General features: G+C 37.3%; 2 protein-coding genes across 3 annotated transcripts in view; both read right to left on the reverse strand.

The window, feature by feature from the left end:
- Positions 1 to 912: 912 nt before the first annotated feature.
- Positions 913 to 15,738, reverse strand: LOC121321732 (probable E3 ubiquitin-protein ligase HERC4). Of its 2 annotated transcripts, XM_041260824.1 has the most exons (25): positions 15,523 to 15,738; positions 13,801 to 14,096; positions 12,072 to 12,231; positions 11,274 to 11,350; positions 10,862 to 11,083; positions 10,450 to 10,541; positions 9,986 to 10,116; positions 9,685 to 9,845; positions 9,411 to 9,487; positions 9,130 to 9,254; positions 8,714 to 8,773; positions 8,346 to 8,457; positions 7,803 to 7,992; positions 7,431 to 7,603; positions 6,916 to 7,035; positions 6,542 to 6,562; positions 5,551 to 5,649; positions 5,056 to 5,223; positions 4,670 to 4,813; positions 4,411 to 4,577; positions 3,932 to 3,998; positions 3,565 to 3,647; positions 3,092 to 3,275; positions 2,779 to 2,881; positions 913 to 1,794 (listed from the first exon to the last, which is right to left on the reverse strand). In XM_041260824.1, the coding sequence occupies exons 2-25, from the start codon at positions 14,024 to 14,026 to the stop codon at positions 1,586 to 1,588; spliced, it is 3,171 nt and encodes a 1,056-aa protein (XP_041116758.1). In that variant the 5' UTR covers positions 14,027 to 14,096; positions 15,523 to 15,738; the 3' UTR covers positions 913 to 1,585. The 2 variants fall into 2 exon arrangements, with proteins under 2 accessions (XP_041116758.1, XP_041116760.1); XM_041260826.1 differs by lacking the exon at positions 6,542 to 6,562.
- Positions 15,739 to 19,447: 3,709 nt separating this feature from the next.
- LOC121321632 (kinase non-catalytic C-lobe domain-containing protein 1-like) overlaps positions 19,448 to 20,959 on the reverse strand; it is a 41,041-nt gene continuing 39,529 nt past the window's right edge. The window contains exons 30-31 of the mRNA XM_041260633.1: positions 20,665 to 20,822; positions 19,448 to 20,231 (exon numbers count right to left, since the gene is read on the reverse strand). Coding sequence (XP_041116567.1) covers positions 20,000 to 20,231; positions 20,665 to 20,822 — 390 coding nt within the window. The 3' untranslated portion in view covers positions 19,448 to 19,999. The remainder of the gene's footprint in view (positions 20,232 to 20,664; positions 20,823 to 20,959) is intronic.

The following is a 20,959-nucleotide window of genomic DNA, read 5'->3' on the forward strand; positions in this document are numbered from 1 at the left end:
AGAAGTTTGTAGGGGTCAAAAAACAGTTCATTTTAAAAAATAAAAACATGTATGGTTTTTTTTTTTTGGTTTAAAATCTAGTTCTGGGTCTGAATCTGTAGGGTCTGGTTAGATCCCAACTAGTGGCAACAGATCAGGGCCCTTGGGTTATCACAAGCAGGTCCTTTGGTGTCTTTGTGATGCTCTCCATAACAGGTAACATTTGCATATTTCCTTTTAAATTAGCCATGTGGTTCTGTAGCTATATGTATGTGATATACATCCCTAGCAGTTTTCTCCAGGCTGGTTCTGCAAATAATTCACTGCCTTGGATCAGCAAAAAAAAAAAGTCTGTATTTGCTGTTATTTTTGTGAGCTATTGGTTTCAAAAGGTGTAGTCCCTGTCTTTGACCATTTGTCATAATATAATGTTTGAAAATTTAGCAACTGTGCTGACATTTTAGAGAATGGCACTGTAAAGACATTGACCAAAGTCCACAAACAACATGAGGTACTAGAGGTGTGTGTATCTATCTATCTATCTATCTATCTATCTATCTATCTATATATATATATCTATATATATATATATATATACACACACACACACACACAATGTCTGTAGCTTCTACAATAACCTGTTTGTAATAATATGGGATAGAAGGTTTATGGGCAATGCACAATATTTAGTAATACAATGCAATTGTTTTACTAGTATTTACTAAAAAATAATAGCAATTGTTCATAAACCTTTTAAATGTATTTCCAAGATGGTTGCTGTATGTTTACATAATTACATTTACAGTTATCTATTAACAGGTTCTGCTTTTTTAGAATTACATTTTTGCTTTCAAAGTCTGCTTTACTGTTGCACACACATACAGGCTATGGGGAAATTGAGTAAAACAAATATTGTATCAACAGAGAGAGAGATCAGAAGCTTGAATTTAATGCATTTACAACAAAAAAGAAAAGCACCCCTGATTGACTTATAGCTAAACAACACATGCACGTTACACCATTTCCCTGTGAAATTGTAAGAGTGGTCAGGGTTGATCCTAAAACCAGAACATTTGATGCAGGTGCACCGCATGTAGATAAACACACCTTCACGGTCTTAGTTTAATTATATGCACCTATGCTTTAAAGACTGTTTTCTTTTTTCAGAATTGTGTACATAGTCCTGTACAAGTCCATAAAATCAACACATTCCACACAATAAGCTATTACATTCACTTGAGTGTATGTCAAGAAACAGTGCAGAAATGTAATGCTGTACTGCAAAATAAGAAAAAAAGTAGCTGCTACTGTTAACTGCATTTCATGTAATAACAAACAATGACACAGCTCTTCCACACTCTTCAATCGATGGGTGATTCCAATGAGTATTGTTACTAAAAGAAAGCCAGCAACAGGGTTCTTGTGACAAGTGGACTACCAGCTAACTGGTAGCTTTTATCAGCAGGCGTATTTCAGTTCCTCTTCCATTGAAAGACTTTTGGTTTGTGTTTTTTGTCTCACTTTCAAAATTGCCAGCATGTGTCCAGACAGTCTTTAGAAATACTGCCTCTGATAAGGCAAGCAATAAGCAAGGTCTTTGTCTTTTTTACACTAAATTGAACCCTTCATAGTGGTCGATGGCCTGGATTAGCTTGGCTCTCAGGGTTTGCTTGTCTGTGTATTTTGGCAGGTCTAAGAGATTGAAGCAGGTGTGAGCCACTGGCAGGTACTGCTCGCCTCCTCCAGTGGGCTGGATCACCAGCTTGAGGCTCTTCATCCCCAAGATAGGAATGCGGTCGCTGCCACTCAAAAACACTGCAAGGGAAATGTCACATTGGTGTTACGTGTATCTTAGGAATAACCCACAGTGCAATAAGTAACTAACATGAGTTGCAATGAGATGCAAAAAAACAAAAGATGATGCTTAAGAACATAAGAAAGTTTATAAACGAGGGAGGAGGCCATTCGGTTTGGTTGCTAGTACCTTATTGATCCCAGAATCTCATCAAGCAGCTCTTGAAGGATCCCAGGGTATCAGCTTCAACATTACTGGGGAATTGGTTCCAGACCCTCACAATTCTCTGTGTAAAAAAAGTGCCTCCTATTTTCTGTTTTGAATGCCCCTTTGTCTAATCTCCATTTGTGACCCCTGGTCCTTGTTTATTTTTTCAGGTCAAAAAAGTGAAGCAAACCTATCAATGGTGTTGTAAATTGATTTTAAAAGGGCTGTTGGAGCAGTTCTGTTAACCGTGTGATAAAGTTAACAGATGTTTTAATAAACTTCACACACTTCCAGTTTATCTGGCTGGTGCTGGTTTGATCTCATAACTGAGATGTACAATGCTGCCCCCTTGTGTTTGAAGAATGGAACAGATCCCAATAGCAGAGTTACCTGTACCACAAAGCAGCTTTAACATGCTTCCTCATAATAAACCTTGAGGAATCTTTTCTGAAGCATTTGTTGCTGGACTAGTTAGTAAGCATGGCAAATAATAGTCTGGAGAATCATACAGAAGACACATAATGGATGTTACACAAGGACGACTTTAAATATTAAGAAAATGCAGATGATAAAAATGACCTCTTTAAAGATGGCATTTTGAGATATTCATGAACAGGCAGTTAGTTAAAAATGGATCCAGCTCCATTTTACAGAGCCCTGAACAGAATGAGCTTGTGAGGGTGTTTGTTTGTTCACATTAGGCTCCAAAGGCTCATCAAGGGGACATGATATAATCTAACCTGCAATTGTGGGGCACTCAATTGCTTGACAAGATGTTAGATGATTAAAATACTTACAAAGAAACTGTTTCTTCTCCTCCAGTGGCAGCTCATGGAACACTTCCCAAAAGAGCTTTATAGTAGGATGGTCTGCCCAGTACTCGCCTTTATACTCTGTACTCTGGACACACAGAAAGACAGCATTCATTAGGCTGCACATTCTGATAACTAAATACATACACACACAAAACACTATTTCCTTAACTACTGCGGCAACAAAGTGAAAATTTAACCAAGAAACCCATTTCTGTCATGGACCATACAACAGTTTTCACTCTTAACATTTAACCTTGTATTCAATTTGTTGTAACACTGCCAATGGGCTGCCTACCTTCTCCAGTTCTTTCCAGTCATAGTTGGTGTTTCCAATCACCATGGACTGGAGCTCGTTGGGTTGGAACAGCTGAAGCACTTTCCCTCCGCACACTTTGTGGAAGCCTTCATAGAAGGCTTCAAATAATGGAGCAACTGATGTATTGAAGACATAGTCCACATAGGCATTGACAAAGTCCTGCCTGAAAATAATAACCATCAATGTCATATAGCTCCAACTGCACTGCTAACAATACACCTCAGCAGAAATCACGTTTCCAAATAGAGATGAACTATGATTTCTGATTCCATTCGTCACTCTGTTTACAGATCTTTACAGGAAGACACATACATGCATCGTGAATGCCATATCCACACTACATCCCATCGCCAACAGGAACTGACAGAATTACTGTTGCTTGAGTTCTCATTGCGTTTGCTTGCAAAAAATTCTACAAAGAAAAACGTGTGTTGAATGGACCTCAAACTTACCTGTTGTGTTTGTTAACAACAACATCGTCACCATTTGGAATAAGTTCTTTGACTTCTGTTGCACCAAAGTTTTCCTCAGTAATCTAGTAAAAAAATAATTGAAAAGGCTGTTTAAGTTAAAACAAAAAAGCAATTTAAAACAGTAAACAGAAACCTCAAAATGAAATATCAATACAAAATATATTACATGGTAATAACATAACCCAAATGAAACAAGTGAGAAATGGATTCCCTAATGCTGGAATGCCTAATACCCCCTACTTAATGAAGTTAGCCCCCACTTGTTTACAAGCTTGTACTGGTCAATGGTGACAGATGTGCTGGATGACCTCCATTAGAATAAAAATGAAAAGGTTCAAAGACATACTGTGAAATTCAAACAGAATACGTCCTCCACATTATCATCTGGATAATCTAGTAGCTGCTGCATACTTCTGTGAAGATGAAATAATAACACATTTAGAAAATCATATCGGGAATCTTACTGGCAAGCCTATTTAAACAATAACACAGTCTCCGGGTCTCTTGACCACTATAAAAACACACAGCGCACTGACTGCTGAGTTGCAATATTCCAAGCTCTTCTAAGGCACCCTGGCTGATGTTATCCACTCAGTCCTTTAATACACAGGATGTCTTTACTCATTAGGCCACAACCTCTATGACAAGTCAGGAGGTTGTGGTACAATAAATCAAGTATTTTCAGTTGGTCCATGATATTTTTTTATTTTTTACTTTTTTATGCCTTTGAAAAGTTTCTGTGCTGGCAGTAAAAGAACCCGACTGAAATATTCAGGAGGGAGATCAGACTAAAATTGAAGAATGATTGTTTTGCTCAAGACCAACCTGCCTACGCCAGGCTTCAGTTCCTTCAGATCATCTAGTGTAGGATTCTTCTTCAGAAGCTTTTTATACAGGGCCAGGGGGAAATGCAGATCTACAATCGCCAAGTTATATATCGCCAGGCCACAGACAACACCAATCAAATTGAACAAGTCAATGTCTTCAAAGGTCTAAATAAAGGGCAAAATAAAAACATTACAAATATTTTGAACTGGATCACACATTGTCATTACAAGGCTGATCGAATTCAATATATTTTTACCTTGTCAGAGAACCAGATAAGCCTTGAGTCGTCGTAATATCTAAACATGCCATATTTCGGATCCAGCAGCTCTCTCATTATGAGCAGGAAAAATTCTTTCCGAACACCTCCTGCATCCACAGCTTCCTCCCCAACAAAGATCACCTGCAACAGCACTGGCTTTGATCACCACAACACCTTGCTTTAAAAGCCCTTTTTTAGTTGTACTAATCTTTAACTTTAATGTATACAAACAGTTCCAGGCTTTGCATATGTTCTGTATCAAACTGCATTTCAGTTTCACTTCTTGTGGTACAAAAGAAGAACATCTCAGGTCAAACAGGTAAGTGCTCTACTGTGACCTTAAAAAGATACAGGGAATTCCAAGCAAAAAGTAAATGCAGTACCCTCAGCGGTTTCTTGTAATCCAGATTCTTGGTTTTCCTGAGCACTTCCATTGTATCCTCTACAATGTTTTCCCTCCTCACTACAAGCATCAGACAGGGGTTCACAGACTCCACCACTGGCATGAAGAATGAGGAGAAGTTCTGCCTGTGCGCTTGGTCAACAGCCATCTGAGAAGCACAAAGACAAATGATACATGATCCCTTTCACCTTCAAGGAGGGTGTTCATATATATATATATATATATATATATATATATATATATATATATATATATATATATATATATATATACTATATATACGACGAGCCCCTAATTCCGCATACAGAAGACTTAAATAGATGACAAACTTACCAGTAATAAAAGGGCACACATCCCTGAGATCATGAAAGTAAAATCCTGCCAAGCAATAACTCGGATGTTCCTGACTGACAAAGCGCCTGCTACTATGCTGTATTATTATACAGCTAATAAAATATACAAAAATCTCTCTCACCTGCATTTGCAATACTGCATCAGTTTGCAATAGTGCTGTCTTAGCTTGGGCATCAAAGACAAAAGGGTATGTGCAAATTGTGATCGGCATGTCCGGCATCTGAAAACATCACACAAATCAGACAAACGCACAAAACACATTTCATTCTTAAAAACAGACTACAAATAACTCAAGAGTTAAAGCTTTAGTGAATAAAGTCCAACAATGCATAATTACTCTTTACTGTAACTAAAGGCTTCACAAGGAGGCAAGGGGAACAGCAAAATGTGTAAGCTTTGGTAGTGTGTACGGTGCAAGGGGACACAGCTGATTAGCACGTCATTGTAAAAACAGGATACTTTATAAGTGAATAAATCATTAGAAAATAATAAATGGTGTAGGACACACACTGGGGGAGGTGGGGTGCAGGGGGGTGCTTGCATTTATATTTTTCGTGTTAATGTTTTTCAATGAGGTTTCAAAATCCCTATAACAACAGCTGCCTGCACAGACTCTCAGACTTGTACAAAATAAAAAACAAACATAAATCAAGAGAGCTCCTATGTACAATGCACTCCAGCTACAACCAATTCTATAAAAGCATGTTTTCAATTCAGACTTTAAAAGAACCTGCTTGTTTCACCCTGCCCAATGTCAACCGGAATCGAGTTTCACAAACGAGGAGCACAACAGCAAACATCTCTGGCTCTAGTTGATTTAAGACGATTTCTTTTGAACAACTAAGAGTTCTGCATTTTCTGATCTCAAAAGAACAAACACGAATATACAGAGTTAGTAGTTATTGGAGATAGGATGGTCCTAATCCATGAAGAACTTTATAAACAAACACAGCTAGCTCACTGTTCTCAAACAATCTTCTGGTCCAGATTACTGTTTGTCTGAAACGCAGCATGTAAAATATGTAAAGCATGTTCTGTGCAGATACGTTTACACAAAAATAAATCAACAAACAGGAAATATCCAAAACTGCCAGCACTGACACTAAGCTTACCTCCAATCCTTGACTGAGGTCCTACAACAACAAGGCAGCAGAAAAAATAATTGAGAGAAAAGAAGCATTAGTGCCTGTTTCTCATGTGCAGTTCAAGAGGTATGGATCGAATTTCATATGAAAGAGCTTGCCTTCTAAACTCAGTGGCTAAACTATTTCCTACATTTGCTTAGGGAAAAAAAGAATCTGGAAAACTAAGACTTGTCAGATCTAAATAAAAGGTGTTTGTTGATGTGGGGGGGGGGGCGACCCAAACATAATTGCAGGTGCAACCTCCGGCATTACACATGCGTTCCATTATCATACATAGCGACACAAGAGGCTGCCATACAGTGAAGATGGAAAACAAACAAAAATAAAAAAACCTTACTTACCACCCCATACATCTGTTGCTGTATCCAGGTGATGTAGTCATTTTTAATGTCTATCAGGGAATGTAATTCGTGAATGTAGAACTTGTCATACTGTATGATTTGTGCTGATCTCTCGTTAACCTATAAAAGGAGAAGCAACCACATTAAACTAACCTAAAATGTAACCCAGCTAGCTCAAACCAACTAAGATCTAGCCAGACACGGCAGCTCTGCAAATAGATCAACTGAAACACAGAAAGCAGCTGCTCTTTTTTTGTTTTTTAACAGTGACCATGAATAGTTATTGTATAAAATGCCTCATCTCATAGAGTCACTCTCCAAAAAAGGAGCTTTAGAGGGATCCTTAGATTGATCTAGCCTTTATAATACATCTATGGTTACAATACTGAGAACAAGGACATGAAAGAGCAATCTAGATATCCTCTGATTACAAGTACCTGTTCCTAATTTCTACATGCTCGTCTATGATTTTACGTGGAAAGCATGGGGTATTTTCCCTGTGCTGGCAGACTCACCCTGTGGAGAATCTCCAAGATCTTCAAGGCGATATGCAGGAAGTTGTTAAAGATCCTCTGCTCGGAGGGAGGGATCCCAATCTTGCGAACTCTCAGGAGGTTCACCACCACTTCTTTGTAGAGCTGCACAATCCTTTGGAAGATCTGAGGTTCAAGTTTAGACCACCAGTTTTCTATTAGACATAATACAGAAGGAAATTAGATGCATAACAAGACACCCAAGAATTACTCTTGAATCAAACAGATAAATGATTATTCTTAGAAAACTAATCTTTTTTATATAGCCATCTGTCTGGCTCAAATATTGCTATTAAAGTGATTACAGAATTAGGGTTAGGAGTAACAGGTTAGACAGCAAGTGTGTATTTTTACCAAGTACTTTCAGTGGCGTTTCTTTCAGACTGAGAATAGCCAAAGCAAAGGGTATTGCTAAGGTTGTGAAGTTGTTGGGATCACTGAATAGAGGGCACTCTGGTAGTGTGAGGTACAATCGCAGAGCTTCGATATCAGGGGGAGAGTTGGGAAGTTGAGAGAGCAGGTTCTTCTCTATGCTAGCAGCCACCTGAGGATAAAGCAAAACGTTTTTGAAAAATACTTTTTATTCCAGGAAGGAAACAGACTCCCTTTTTTGTAATAAATAAATAAATAAATGAAATAAGTGTAAAGTCATAGATTCAGGTCAATTTACTTCTCCTAAGGAATCAAATGCAACGTGACTAAACACGTCAAGAAGATGTGTTTGTTTAATATGGTGTACACACAATAGAACAGAGCCCATTTTGTTCACACACATCTGTACCAATGGAAAGTTTGTACTCTTCCATCTAAAAAAAAAAAACAAGACTTTAACGTCTCTTTGTAAAAACATTTTACATAGGCCAGAAATGTTGCAATGAAGGCCCTATCCTTGCCTACCTGTTGAGAAATGTTTGGATAATCACACTGTATCAGCCTGTGAAACAGCAGCCTAGCTGAGTTCATGTCAACCCCTGAGAATTTAGAGCTGGTTTTATGGTGGTGAGGATGGCTGAAAAACAAAAAGAAGAATGACTAATCACAGCAAATACTGACATTATTGGATCAGAATCTGACTCTGTGAATTGTACTGATGTATAGCCAAAAGGACCAGAAGCTTTACTTCCTACATCTAAATGGTTAATAATGTTGTATCTATGTTTTAGAATGCCGGGCAGCAAACAACCATGTAGAGTTTGAATATATCAAACACAGTCGATGATTTACTGTACCGTACAGAAATACTGACAATACAAGATCTGCTTTACCTGTCCGATAGAAAGCTTCCATTTAGACAGCTTGCAGAAGAGAACACCACATCTATCTCACTGGACAGGAATTCAAAACAGCAAGACATGTTGTTAATAAATGGAGATGAACTTGTTTTAATGAACTCTCTCAAATTATTTAGTACTTCTCAAAAGGCATGTTACGTCTTGTAAAAGCATTGTGTAAATGTATCCAGGAAGTTGATATGGTCATAGGTAAAGCTTATGTGATCTGCTCGCCTTAGGAATCTTTAAGACTTCATTTTTTTCCTTATATCTTTATGCAATATACATGTGAAACAGGGCAACCTTAAATAAGTATTAACTAACTTTTTTTATATAGAAGGAACCAGCTTGCATGGTAAGAAAATATTCTGCGGGAACTGCATATTGTAAGGCAAGCAAGATATTCTTACTTTGCTATATCAGCAGGAAGTCTGCCTTGAGCATGGTTCAACCACCTTTGAATAATTTCATGATTTAATGTATAAATCTTGGTCAGAAAATCTGAATTCCGGAAATCATCTGCTGGCAAAGAATTCTGAAATAAGAGATGAGATCTAAATTACAAGTTAATAATTAAAACAAAATGTATTTTACATTTCTTACTTTATTTCACATACTGTATATACAGCAATTTCTCTATATGCATGTTAACATAACAGCCTTTTACATTATAAGTTTCCTTTTTCCTTACCTGAGGAGTGTAGTAATGTGCAAAGCTTTGGTCTCCACCTGCATAAATTCTCTTCACACAACAATATTCTTCAATATCTGTGCAACATAAATAATGAGAATTTACAAGATAAACTGAATAAATTATGAACCCTCAAACTGTGCAAGCACGCGTAACAACATCAAAAAGTGTGCAAACTTCAGAATTAAAACCACCCGTTCTGCAAATCACAGATCAGACTTGATCATAGCAGGTTAATTGTGCAACCCTTTATAGAACAGAAATACGCACTTACTTGTATTGGGAGGACACTGGTTATTGTGTGCAACCCACTTTCCCTGGACAGTGAAGGGGCTGCTCCGGTTACATGTAGAGCCGGTTCCTAGTTGTCCATTACCTCCCAGCCCAAAAGAGTAAATTCTTCCACACGACGGGACAAATGCTAAAGTATGCTGCCTTAAAAAAAAAAAAAAAAAAAAAAAAAAAAAAAAAAAAAGTAACAAAACAGAAGATCAGAGGACAATATCCTGCATAAACTAGCACCCTGAAACCTGACTGCCATGCAGAACACGTGGAATTACTCGGAGGGTACTTACCTACCACAGGCTATCTGTGTGACAACACTTCCCATCAGTTCAAAGACTTTCCTGGGGTTTATCTCATGACTGGTAGTGTTATGACCTAACTGTCCATATCCTCCAGCTCCAAATGTAAACACACCTCCCTCCTACAATAAAATGCAGTGGTCAGCAGGGTTAAAGTACAATTATTTGATCATTAAAGCAGTTTTCTCATTATATAAGGTTTTCAAACTAATAAGAACTTTGTTATGAGCCAGCTCAAAGACTAGATGCCTGGTTAATATTTGCTTGCAATTCCCTTACGCAAAGCCTACTTTATATAGTGGGCGTGTTGTTTTATTCACCTTTGCATGCACAAAAAACAAAATAGCCTATTCCGATCCTTACTGTACAAAACAACGTACATCTTTAAAACTTCACAGTTACCAAAAAAATGCAACAATACCAGTATTACTTATTTGATTTCCCTTGTACTACACCTTGGTAAGTGCAGCTGTGTGATCTTCTCCACAACTTATGTAAACAATCTTCTGTGTTCTGAGAGACTTAAGGAGCACAGGAGCATACCTGTCTGCAAGATAAATGTTTCAGTCCATCTCAATAATGCAAAGCAGAAAATCCAGGTAGAAAGCTCTACGATTTCTGTCCCTGCAGCACTCAGAACTGGATTTAAAAGTGGAAACCCAGAATACCCTGGAGAAGATTATTGATTGAAACATTTTCATATTATCCAACTGTTTTAATAACCGCCCTCCATTTTCAGAGAGAACTCAAGAGTGACACAACATCACATGTGTGGCCCTAGGGCAATAGCAATGTCAAAGGATAGAGTAGCCCTGTGTCACAGCCAGTCTTTTCAGACTACTGATGATCTTTCCTGGGAAAACTTACCACACTCATCATTCAGGCCGAGCTGTCCAAACTTGTTGCGTCCCCAGCCAAACACGGCTCCCGAAAGCGTGAGTGCGAAGCTGTGGGCTCCTCCAGCTGCAATCTGGGCAAAAGGAACACCCAGCAAAGACCGAATTACCTGCGGGGTAGACTGACTTTTGTTTTCACAGCCCAGTCCAAGCTGCCCAAATTTATTTTGTCCCCACATGAAGATCTGACTTCCTAAATTAAAAAAAAAAAAAAAAAAAAAAAAAAACAGGAGAATATGTATGCAAGGATGTGTTCACAAAATGTTTTTTATGCTAACAGAATCATATGTAAATGATGAGGGGAGGCACATATATATTAATTGAACCCATATTCTTATGTACTGCTGCCAAGTCTGTTTAGAACATCACTCACATGCACTTACCTTTAGATAATGCAAGAGAGTGCTGATGTCCACATGCCACCTGGATTATCTTAACATCAGACAAACTCTTGATGTTTCTGTTTTAAGACAAAAATTAAACCATTAGTCACTTCAAGCAGTACAAAGTAAAGCCCGGCAAAATGCTTACATAGAGGCGGGATCATTTCTTCAGGTAAGGGCGGACCCTAGTTTTTAATTTATTAGGCATTAATGAGCATGCATGCCCCAAAACTTATTTATGAGAGTTTTGGTACAGAAGTATCATTGATAAATCTTAATTATATGTCACTCATGGGCATTCAAGACAAAGTCCCTGCAGCAATGCCCTGATGTCTTCCTCATGTAAATGAGATGATAATGTGGTTCCCAACACAGTTTAAAATAGTAGGCTATCATTAATATCTACATCTCCCCAAGGATGTTTAATAATATACATTACAGGTATCAGTAGCATGGAAAAAGTAGGTCACCACGATGTCTATCCACAGCATTTAGAATAGCATGATTATTGCTTCCTTAGTTTCATGAAAAAAGTCCTGTTCCAATTGCAGAGACTGTCCTTTGGGTAATCAAAAAACCACTCCAAGAAAATTGTGCGTTTGTTGTTATGCAAGGCACAACTATTTCAGGCTTTTTAAAGTATGTTACTGTCCATCCTCCTTTAAAATGCTATGTGTGTATATTATAACTGTGGTCACTTCTGACATCACAAGGTTGTTGGGATGTGTGTGAACAGTGTCTCAGCTGGCTCAGAGGCTTGATTTATACTGATTGTCTCACTTGAGTCACTGGCTTTACCTGGGCACTCGGACACACTCTTCTGTACCCGGCAGGCCCAGCTGACCATCAGCTGCTGGGCCCCATGCAAACACCTGCCCCTTGTCATTCAGGGCGAGAGTGTGCGCTTCCCCGCAAGAAACTGCCACAATGTTCTGAGCATCTAAGGCACCGACATGCTCTACAGAAAGAAGCAATAAACAAACACCACGTTACTGTTCTTCCATGACACCTACCCATATAATAGGGTGCACAAATGAGTCTCTGGTTGTGTTTTGCCATAGTAAAAAAAATCCTCATACTTTCAGACCTAACTTGAAGACCCACCACTGCTAGGGACGGTAGATGGAACTCACAAAGTTCTGAATGGTGGTACCTGGGGGTTTACCATGGTGTCCCCTAGCCTGTCAATCCTGGGGAATGGCCCTGCAATTCATATGCATTAGGATCATGTTCTTCAAGCATATACGTCTGCCGTGCTAGCCGTTTACAATACTATATTTATTGCAAAAGTTTTATCATTGTGTTATTCAACAGGCATTCTTTGCATAACACAATATGGACTACTATCAAAACATAAAACAGACATGCCTTTTTTGTAGAAGGCCTGAGCCAACAGTGCTTATTTGAGGTCTTATACAAGCTCTCAGTCTGTACTTGTTCCTTACATGAATGTCTGGTTTATTTTCTATTCAGTGGTAAATTAGAAGAAAGGTCAGCAATAAAAGAAGTGATCCATACATAAAGAATCAAAAACAAAAAACACAGCATTGTGAGATTCCAGAAAACATGTGACACTGTGACCTTTCAGCTGAGTTGGCCACACCTACTCTGTGGTAAATATTAAAGCAGGTGGCCCCAGAGTTTAAACATGGTATTAAGCTACAGCGTTCTGTTGAGGCGACCTGTATACAGAATCTGATTTAAGTACTGAATCACAGCCAGGGACTGTATTGCAAGTTGCTTTAAAATGTCATCACAACACAAAATACTACTCCCATTGATTGACTGCTTATGATCAACAACTATTCCCCTGCACTCTGCTGTACATGCAAAGGCCTGGACCAGGTATGCATGGAATCAGCCGAATCATCAGAATCTTTATTTGCAACATCAGGAGGAGACAGCATCTCTTACAGCATTTGAAATGACCAGCACCTTTCAGCTAAAGCAAAGCACTAGAGCAGCAACATATTGTTGAGAGAAAAAGAAAAAAAAAAAAGTCTCTTTTGGTTCCAAGAATACCCCCTGGATTCACTTTCTTTAAAGGCTGGAAGTGAACAATTTTCTCACAGAAATAGTCACAGAATAACAAAGAAAACAACTCCATTAATTAATACAAGATGCACTACATTTGAACAAACTACGCAGGTGTCCATTTCAGTATAGGAAACTGTCTGTATTTGCAATGTAATTGGGAAACGAACAGATGCTCTTGAACTGTAAGAACCAAAGTCAGCTGTACATATCAGCTTGTATTATAAAATAATGTATGGGTTCGACATAATGTGTAATATCACGTTTATCATATGTTTACCTAACAGCAATCAGAAAGGAATCTGTGGCGAGTTGGTGAAGACATCATGGCTATTATACTGTTCACCATGCACAGTGCTAGTTGGCTTTCCCCGTCAAGTTTAGTTTTTTTAAGAGGAACATAAAAAAAGGTTGGTAATCTTTAAACAAATTTCACTGAAACATATTTAATATTCATCTGATTCAGCCTAGTTAAGTCTCAAATACTGCTTACCTGGTTTCTTTCTCGCCTTTTCGTGGCCCAGTTGCCCCAGATCATTACAGCCGCAAGTGTAGACTGTCCCGTCTTCCAGCACAAACACTGTGTGCCTTCGCCCACACCCCACATCGCGGATTTTTTTACCATGAAAGAACTTGCAGTTCCTGGGCTCGGTTACGATCTCCTCGTCGATTCCACCCACCCCGAGCTGCCCGAAGGAAGCATTACCCCAGCACAGCATGGCTACCGGCCTTCCACAAGCCACTGGCGCTTTCCTCTTAAAATCAGGGTTCCCAGCAATTTCACTGATACTGGAATAAAAACAAAAAAGGAACAGTTATTTCACCCAGCTCAAATACTTCTCAAAACAACTCCATTACTTGAATCAGAGAAAGCACCAACTAACTGACCGACTGCTTTCCTTGTTGCTTTTTGGTTAGCAATTAAAAATGATAAAAAAAAAAAAAAAAAAAAAAAAGAGAACTTCACTTTATGAAAAGTGATGGGGATGTGTGTAGGAGTAACGTGCCCTGTGTTATTTGGAGGTTTCGGGTGAACAGAAATCTGTCAAGATTGGTTTAAAACTAGTTTCACAAGCCCCGGTACATGACATTCCCATGTCTTCATATGCAGACAGGTTGTTTTATTCTCTTAGTCACGTTGTGTAAATACCCTATCTTAAAAAGGCACACGCAACAAGAAAATATAGAATCACAGTGTCAGATCTATAAAACTGAACTTACATATACAAATTTTGAGACACATAAGAAAAAATACACACATTACAACACAAAACTGTAACACTCTTTTGGCTTTTTAACTCAAGTACATGAATACATACAAAACACATTCACACAGCTTAAACCAGGGTTGCACATTCATTCACTGGCTGTCATCGGCTTGAAACAAGTTCCTTCAGCTGCAAAATGTTCGTTTTAAGGATACAATATTAACTGTTCTATTTATTCATTACAATGTAACTAGAATTCTTTATTTTTATCCGATTTGCATGCATATGACATATCTCTCTGACAAATACATAATTTATAATTAATTTAAGCCTTATATCTCTATTTGGGATATCATGCGAGGATACTGTGTTACTAATGTGTTATATGTACAATGGTAATGGACTGTACAATATGAAAACATCTTGTTATTAGATCATCTAAGCTTAAAGGGTGTCAAATCTCTATTTGACTGCTGTCTGGAAGGCAAGTGGCATCCCTTCTGTAAGCTTGTTAGTCATGGTTTGGGGCAGCGGATAAGAACGTGCCCAAACGTTTAAGACACTTGAGCAATTTACATTCCATCAAATGTTAAAATGAATGCGGTAATAAATGAATCACTTAGAATTACCAACAGTGGAATTCGCCTACATCACCACCACATTTGACTAATTAGAGTAAACACAAAAGTGTTCGTATTTTAACACAGCTTTCATTTCACAGTATCGAGTAATGCATTTATTCAGTAACGTGTAACAGCCTGAGCAGCATCCGACAAGTACAGGACTCCTCGAGTTTTGTGTCGGTACTTTTATTTGAGAAACACTGTCGCAGCCCGACAAAAATGACAGGCCATTTACATTTGCTTTTAGTTTGACCTCGGCAACACTGCTTAATAAACCAATCCCTGCAATGTAATCTACAGCGGTAAGTAACCACCTTCTTTCCGCTTTGCTGTTTGAAATCTTAACATTTAGAGTAGGACCGTGTTTGATCAACTCATCCTTACCTGCAAATGCTGGTGATGTTTTTTTCATCACAGCCTCGATTCTGTGTATGTGAAAAATGTCTGTCTGCCTCTCAAGAAGACGACATCTGTGTGGATTACACAACAGGATAAATATCAGGTAAAAAACCAGGCTGCAGAACCTTCTTTCGATTTCTGTCGGTTGGGGAAATTGCTTCTAGAAGCAAAACACACCATAGCCCCGGACGTGACGACAGTTTCAAACGCCTACCTCTCTCACTTTGTCATCCGTCGGTCAGTGTGGAATAGTAATGTCCAGAAAACGTATATTCATGTTGAAATACAATACAAAAACCCAACTGATCCGGCTCCTTTCGTTTAACTAATATTAAATCACTAGTGATGAAATCCAAATGGACGGCACGATGAATGTAAATGTTGGTATTAATAATAATATTGGCCCTCTATTTTAGACCTGTTTTGTGTCATGCTGACTAGTTGTATTATTCTGGATTCTGAATGCGTTCATGTTTTTTTTTTTTTTTTTTTCTCACGCTTTTCTGGATATTGCAGAGATGAATGTAAATTTGGCTACCTGTAAAATTCAGGATTACTTTTAAAATTATCCTGCTGCCTACAAGGCCCTTCATCACCCAGATCCAGAGTATCCCTCCAACCCACTGACCCGCTGTGTCCCTACACGCAAGCTGAGCTCTTCTGACTCTGGCCTGCTGGTTATACCCAAGCAAAGATGCACTGCACTCGGAGAGCGCTCTTTTAGCTTCAAGGTCCCGACTCTCTGGAACTCTCTCCCAGCTTTAGTGTGTGCAGCTCCCACAGTCCCTCCATTCAAATCAAATCACAAGGCCCGCTAGTTCTCTCTTGCTTTCAGTGCTCTTTAAGCCTGATATCTGTTATTAGCTGTTGTCTAAATTGCTATTTCAGGTTTTTTACTCCATCTTATTTGTATCATTCTGTATGACACACACATCCACAATGTTTAGAACTCACATCCTAGCCCTGTATTTAATGTAATATGCCTGTAGTTAATATATTTGCATTGTAGTATGCATGTAATTAATATATTTGCATTGTTTTTTTTACTGTTTGTATTTAATGTACTATGCCATGTAATTCACTGTATTTAATGTATTACGCATTGTTCCTCACTATCTTGTAAAGCACTTTGTGATGGTGGTCCACTGTGAAAGGCGATATATAAAATAAAGATTGATATTTTGTAACATGCTTCAGCATATTATATTTAAAATATATTTATACATATTAATATAAAGGATAGGCATATATTTGTTTATTGCTACATTTAATACACCCTGAGCTTAAAACTTTTTTTCTGAATATTAAAATGTGTGTGTATAATAAACATTAATAGGAGAAAATATAACTTTTTAGTTTGGAAAATAATAAAATGTAATTTACTTAAATGATTCCAATAACAGTGAATTTACATAAGAACATAAGAACATAAGAAAGTTTACAAACGAGAGGAGGCCATTCGGCCCATCTTGCTCGTTTGGTTGTTAGTAGCTTATTGATCCCAAAATCTCATCAAGCAGCTTCTTGAAGGATCCCAGGGTGTCAGCTTCAACAACATTACTGGGGAGTTGATTCCAGACCCTCACAATTCTCTGTGTAAAAAAGTGTCTCCTATTTTCTGTTCTGAATGCCCCTTTTTCTAAACTCCATTTGTGACCCCTGGTCCTTGTTTCTTTTTTCAGGCTGAAAAAGTCCCTTGGGTCGACACTGTCAATACCTTTTAGAATTTTGAATGCTTGAATTAGGTCGCCACATAGTCTTCTTTGTTCAAGACTGAACAGATTCAATTGCCACCACTGGGAACTCGACATTTTTACTGCTAAAAACCCAGTTGCCATTATTCACAAATCAATAGGCTTACGTGACCCCCAGGCTTCAGAAACCCTGGGTACCTTATAAAGGCCATAAAGACTGTTTAGCTGAAACAATGGAGATAATGGTTTGTTAAATTATTTTTTTGTTTTTAATGTTGTAAATGCAAGGCCTGTGATCTTTACCTTCCAATGTCATATTTCTTTAATCAGTTTATCTTTGAAGGCTGGGCATATGATCTGTTTGCAAGTGTTAGTTGTCTCCAGTGGTGAATACTTACTCTCTTGCAGGTGACAAATTTCTCGACCCACATGGAAACAAAATATGTTGTAGATTGAAAAACAGTGGTGTCAATTTATGCATGAAATAATTCAAATAAAAATGTGTTTGCAATGTGAATGTATTGTACTTTTATAAATAATGCTATTTGAGTTAGCAGATTTTTTTATGAAAGAATAATTACAGGTTTTAATATATTAAAAAAAAAATGCATTTATAAAACAAAAATAGTATCGCGTAATACTGGTTTATAACAGTAAACTATAAGCGTCACTATATTATATTAAATCACATTATTTTTTTTATTTGTGAAGCAGTTTGTTATATAAAATTAAGCATTGCTGTGTGATCTCCAAGGGTCTAAATGGTTATCATTTCTGATCAGAACTGTATTGTCATGTAAAAGAATTTGACATTAAAAAGGACTCCAATTCCACTCTGGCAACCATAAGGAGTGACAGTAAAAGTAGAATAACATACTGGGGCCATATTAAGTGTGGTTAACTGTCAGAGTTAGTTAAACAATGACAATAAGGGTCTGTATAATGTCTTGTTTCTTCAATGATTTGTAAATGTAAGGCCTGTGATCGATGCCTTCCACTTTAGTTCTTTATCAGGTAAACTTTGAAGACTGCACATGATCCCTTTGCAAGACAAGAAGAAGCCACAGACGTCTCGGTTCGTTGTCTCCAATGATGAACACTTCCTTGTCTAGTGACCATCTTCTCATCCCACAGAATACAAAGCATCTCAGCTTTTTACATCTTATTAAAATGATACTGATTTTTAAAAGGGAAAAATACTTTTAATGTACACAATTTTAACGACATGCCACTGCATCCAGTACACTGGTCAAAGGATGTAGTACAGATAGTGTATTTGATGCTGCTGGTATTTCTTGAGTACTCATCACATCTATAATACCCAATTGCAGCTGGATAAATACATGCACACTAACTGCAAAAACAATGCAACTGTATGTATTGCAGATTATATCTTTACTCACATATTTTTTCCATCTTTGAAAATTTTTTTTTAAAAAAATGGTACAAACTAGAATGAAATATTCATTTTATTACAACATTAACTCTCAATTCAAAAAAGTAGTTTTAAAACCATGACTTAGATCAAATTGCTTATGATTACCTTAACACCACCAATAATAAGTGATTATTTTGACTAACTAGTGTTGAATAAAATGCATACATATTTGCTCATGGTTCTTTTTTTTATATATATATTATGCAAACAAAGCATGCATTCAATTACCTTAATATAAACATAGTGGAATAAACAGGAGAATATATTTCACATTATAAAACAGATTACAATGGTCCTACGAGCTGTGTTTTGTTAACATTTCTTTATCATACTAAAATACTCATCATATCCATATTTCAATTTGTAGAATATTTTAATAGAATAAACAACTAGCAATACGTTTCCTTTGTACTGAACCCTGACCTTAACACCTAAATTAAGACCCATCACACTAGACAGACTTAATTTTTGGTCCTAATTTTACAATGTTAATTTTTAACCCGGACTTTACTGCTGATACAATATGTGTAAAGGTCATATAAAATTACTGGTAAACGCTCTGACATAAACTATAGTCTAAATTGCATTTTATTTTTATTTACATTTGCACTTTAATCCCATCAGAAAGATATTCCAATGTTGTTTACAACAAATATATGATTATTTAGTATATATATATATATATATATATATATATATTATATATATATATATATATATATATATATATATATATATATATATATATATCAATTATGTTACATTAGTTGTATTATTTTTTATTTTAATGTACTGTTAGAAAAAGTGGAACGTGACATAAGTAGTGGACTCACATTCTACTTTAGCACATGCCGAAAATAGAAGGATTTCTATATATTTTTTAATAAAGTGGAGAACATGATTACAGTGAAGGCTTGTGATTTTCTAAAACTGCATTAACTGATTAACTACATTATATTATGTTGTATGCAAGCCACCAATAACTTAACTTTGTCACTGTTTCTCTTTGTTTAGGAGCCCTTAGTCTACATACCCACACTGCTGACCTGACTGGTTAATTGACAAGACTGTGGAACAGTTAGAGCCTCCACCCCCACAGAAATAACAATGACCACATGAAGGTAATGGGACGACAGAAGCCACTTAAAACCACAGACAAGTATATGTCATTTTAGCAGGCATATATGTAGAATAGGGGCTGCCAATTTAAATGTACATTAGACATAGCAAGAAGTATAGTTAGTTTAAAAGGTGAGTTGTCTCCCTGTCTGCAAGTCACAGATAAGCTTTAAATGCAAATGATCTCAAAAACATCTTTGAACAGTGGAAGTTATTGAAATGTTGCCTTCATTCTCCGTAATGTGTCGTGAATCTTTCGAGAATGCTTCTCCGTTGGTATCTGATGAAAATTAGTGTTGTTCTCTGCAGCAAGAAGAGGAATGTCAGCCTGGCAGAACTGGGCAATGCGATGTCTCAGGTAAGCTTGCAGATCCAAGTCAGGAACAAATGTATACACATTTTCCTGAAAGGCATGAACCTGGCTCACTACCTTAGCTATATTCCTTTTTAAAAAAAAAAAGATACAAGATGTTAAGTGTAGTACTAAATTAATACATTTTGCATAAACTGGTTTGTTGCAACTCGAAATGGGTGCAATAAAACAGTTGACACTTAATTTAATTGAAAAAAATATATATATGTAGAATAAAGCTGTGTACCAAATACTAAATAATTCAGTGTTCTGACACCATACCCCAAAAAGTTAGAAATACATGACCTCATAATATGGCAGCCATAATAGGTCAATGTCATGGTCACCAGAACATTTATGAAGTCACTGCCCCCCCCCCCCCCCCACCCCACCAATGGGCATGCTTTATAAGTAAATGTACATTATTGTTGTTCCAACTAATTTAATCACACACACACACTTTACTGTAAAATGCTCATCAGCCACCCCCACCCTCCCAGCAACATGAACTGTAAATAACTTACCTGAGTTTAGGCCATTTATAGGCACCATTTGCCATTGTCAATGCACCAATTTCAAGCTGTTGAACATGCATGGCCAGAAGGTGAGCTGAAGGGATGGTTGGTAGCTTTTTAAATCTGTCTCCTTCCATTAAACATAGATTATCGCTTTTTAAGAACACCTTCAGTGATTAAAAAAAGAGCAAAAAATCAGTAGTATATCCTGTCCAAGAGCGGCATTCAGACACATCTTGTAGATCCAGATTGTGAAACACTCAACTTGAGAAAAGGGTTCTTCGCGAGTTTCGTCACAAATGCT

The sequence above is a fragment of the Polyodon spathula genome, chromosome 10, assembly GCF_017654505.1.
Source record: "Polyodon spathula isolate WHYD16114869_AA chromosome 10, ASM1765450v1, whole genome shotgun sequence".
Taxonomy (NCBI): domain Eukaryota; kingdom Metazoa; phylum Chordata; class Actinopteri; order Acipenseriformes; family Polyodontidae; genus Polyodon; species Polyodon spathula.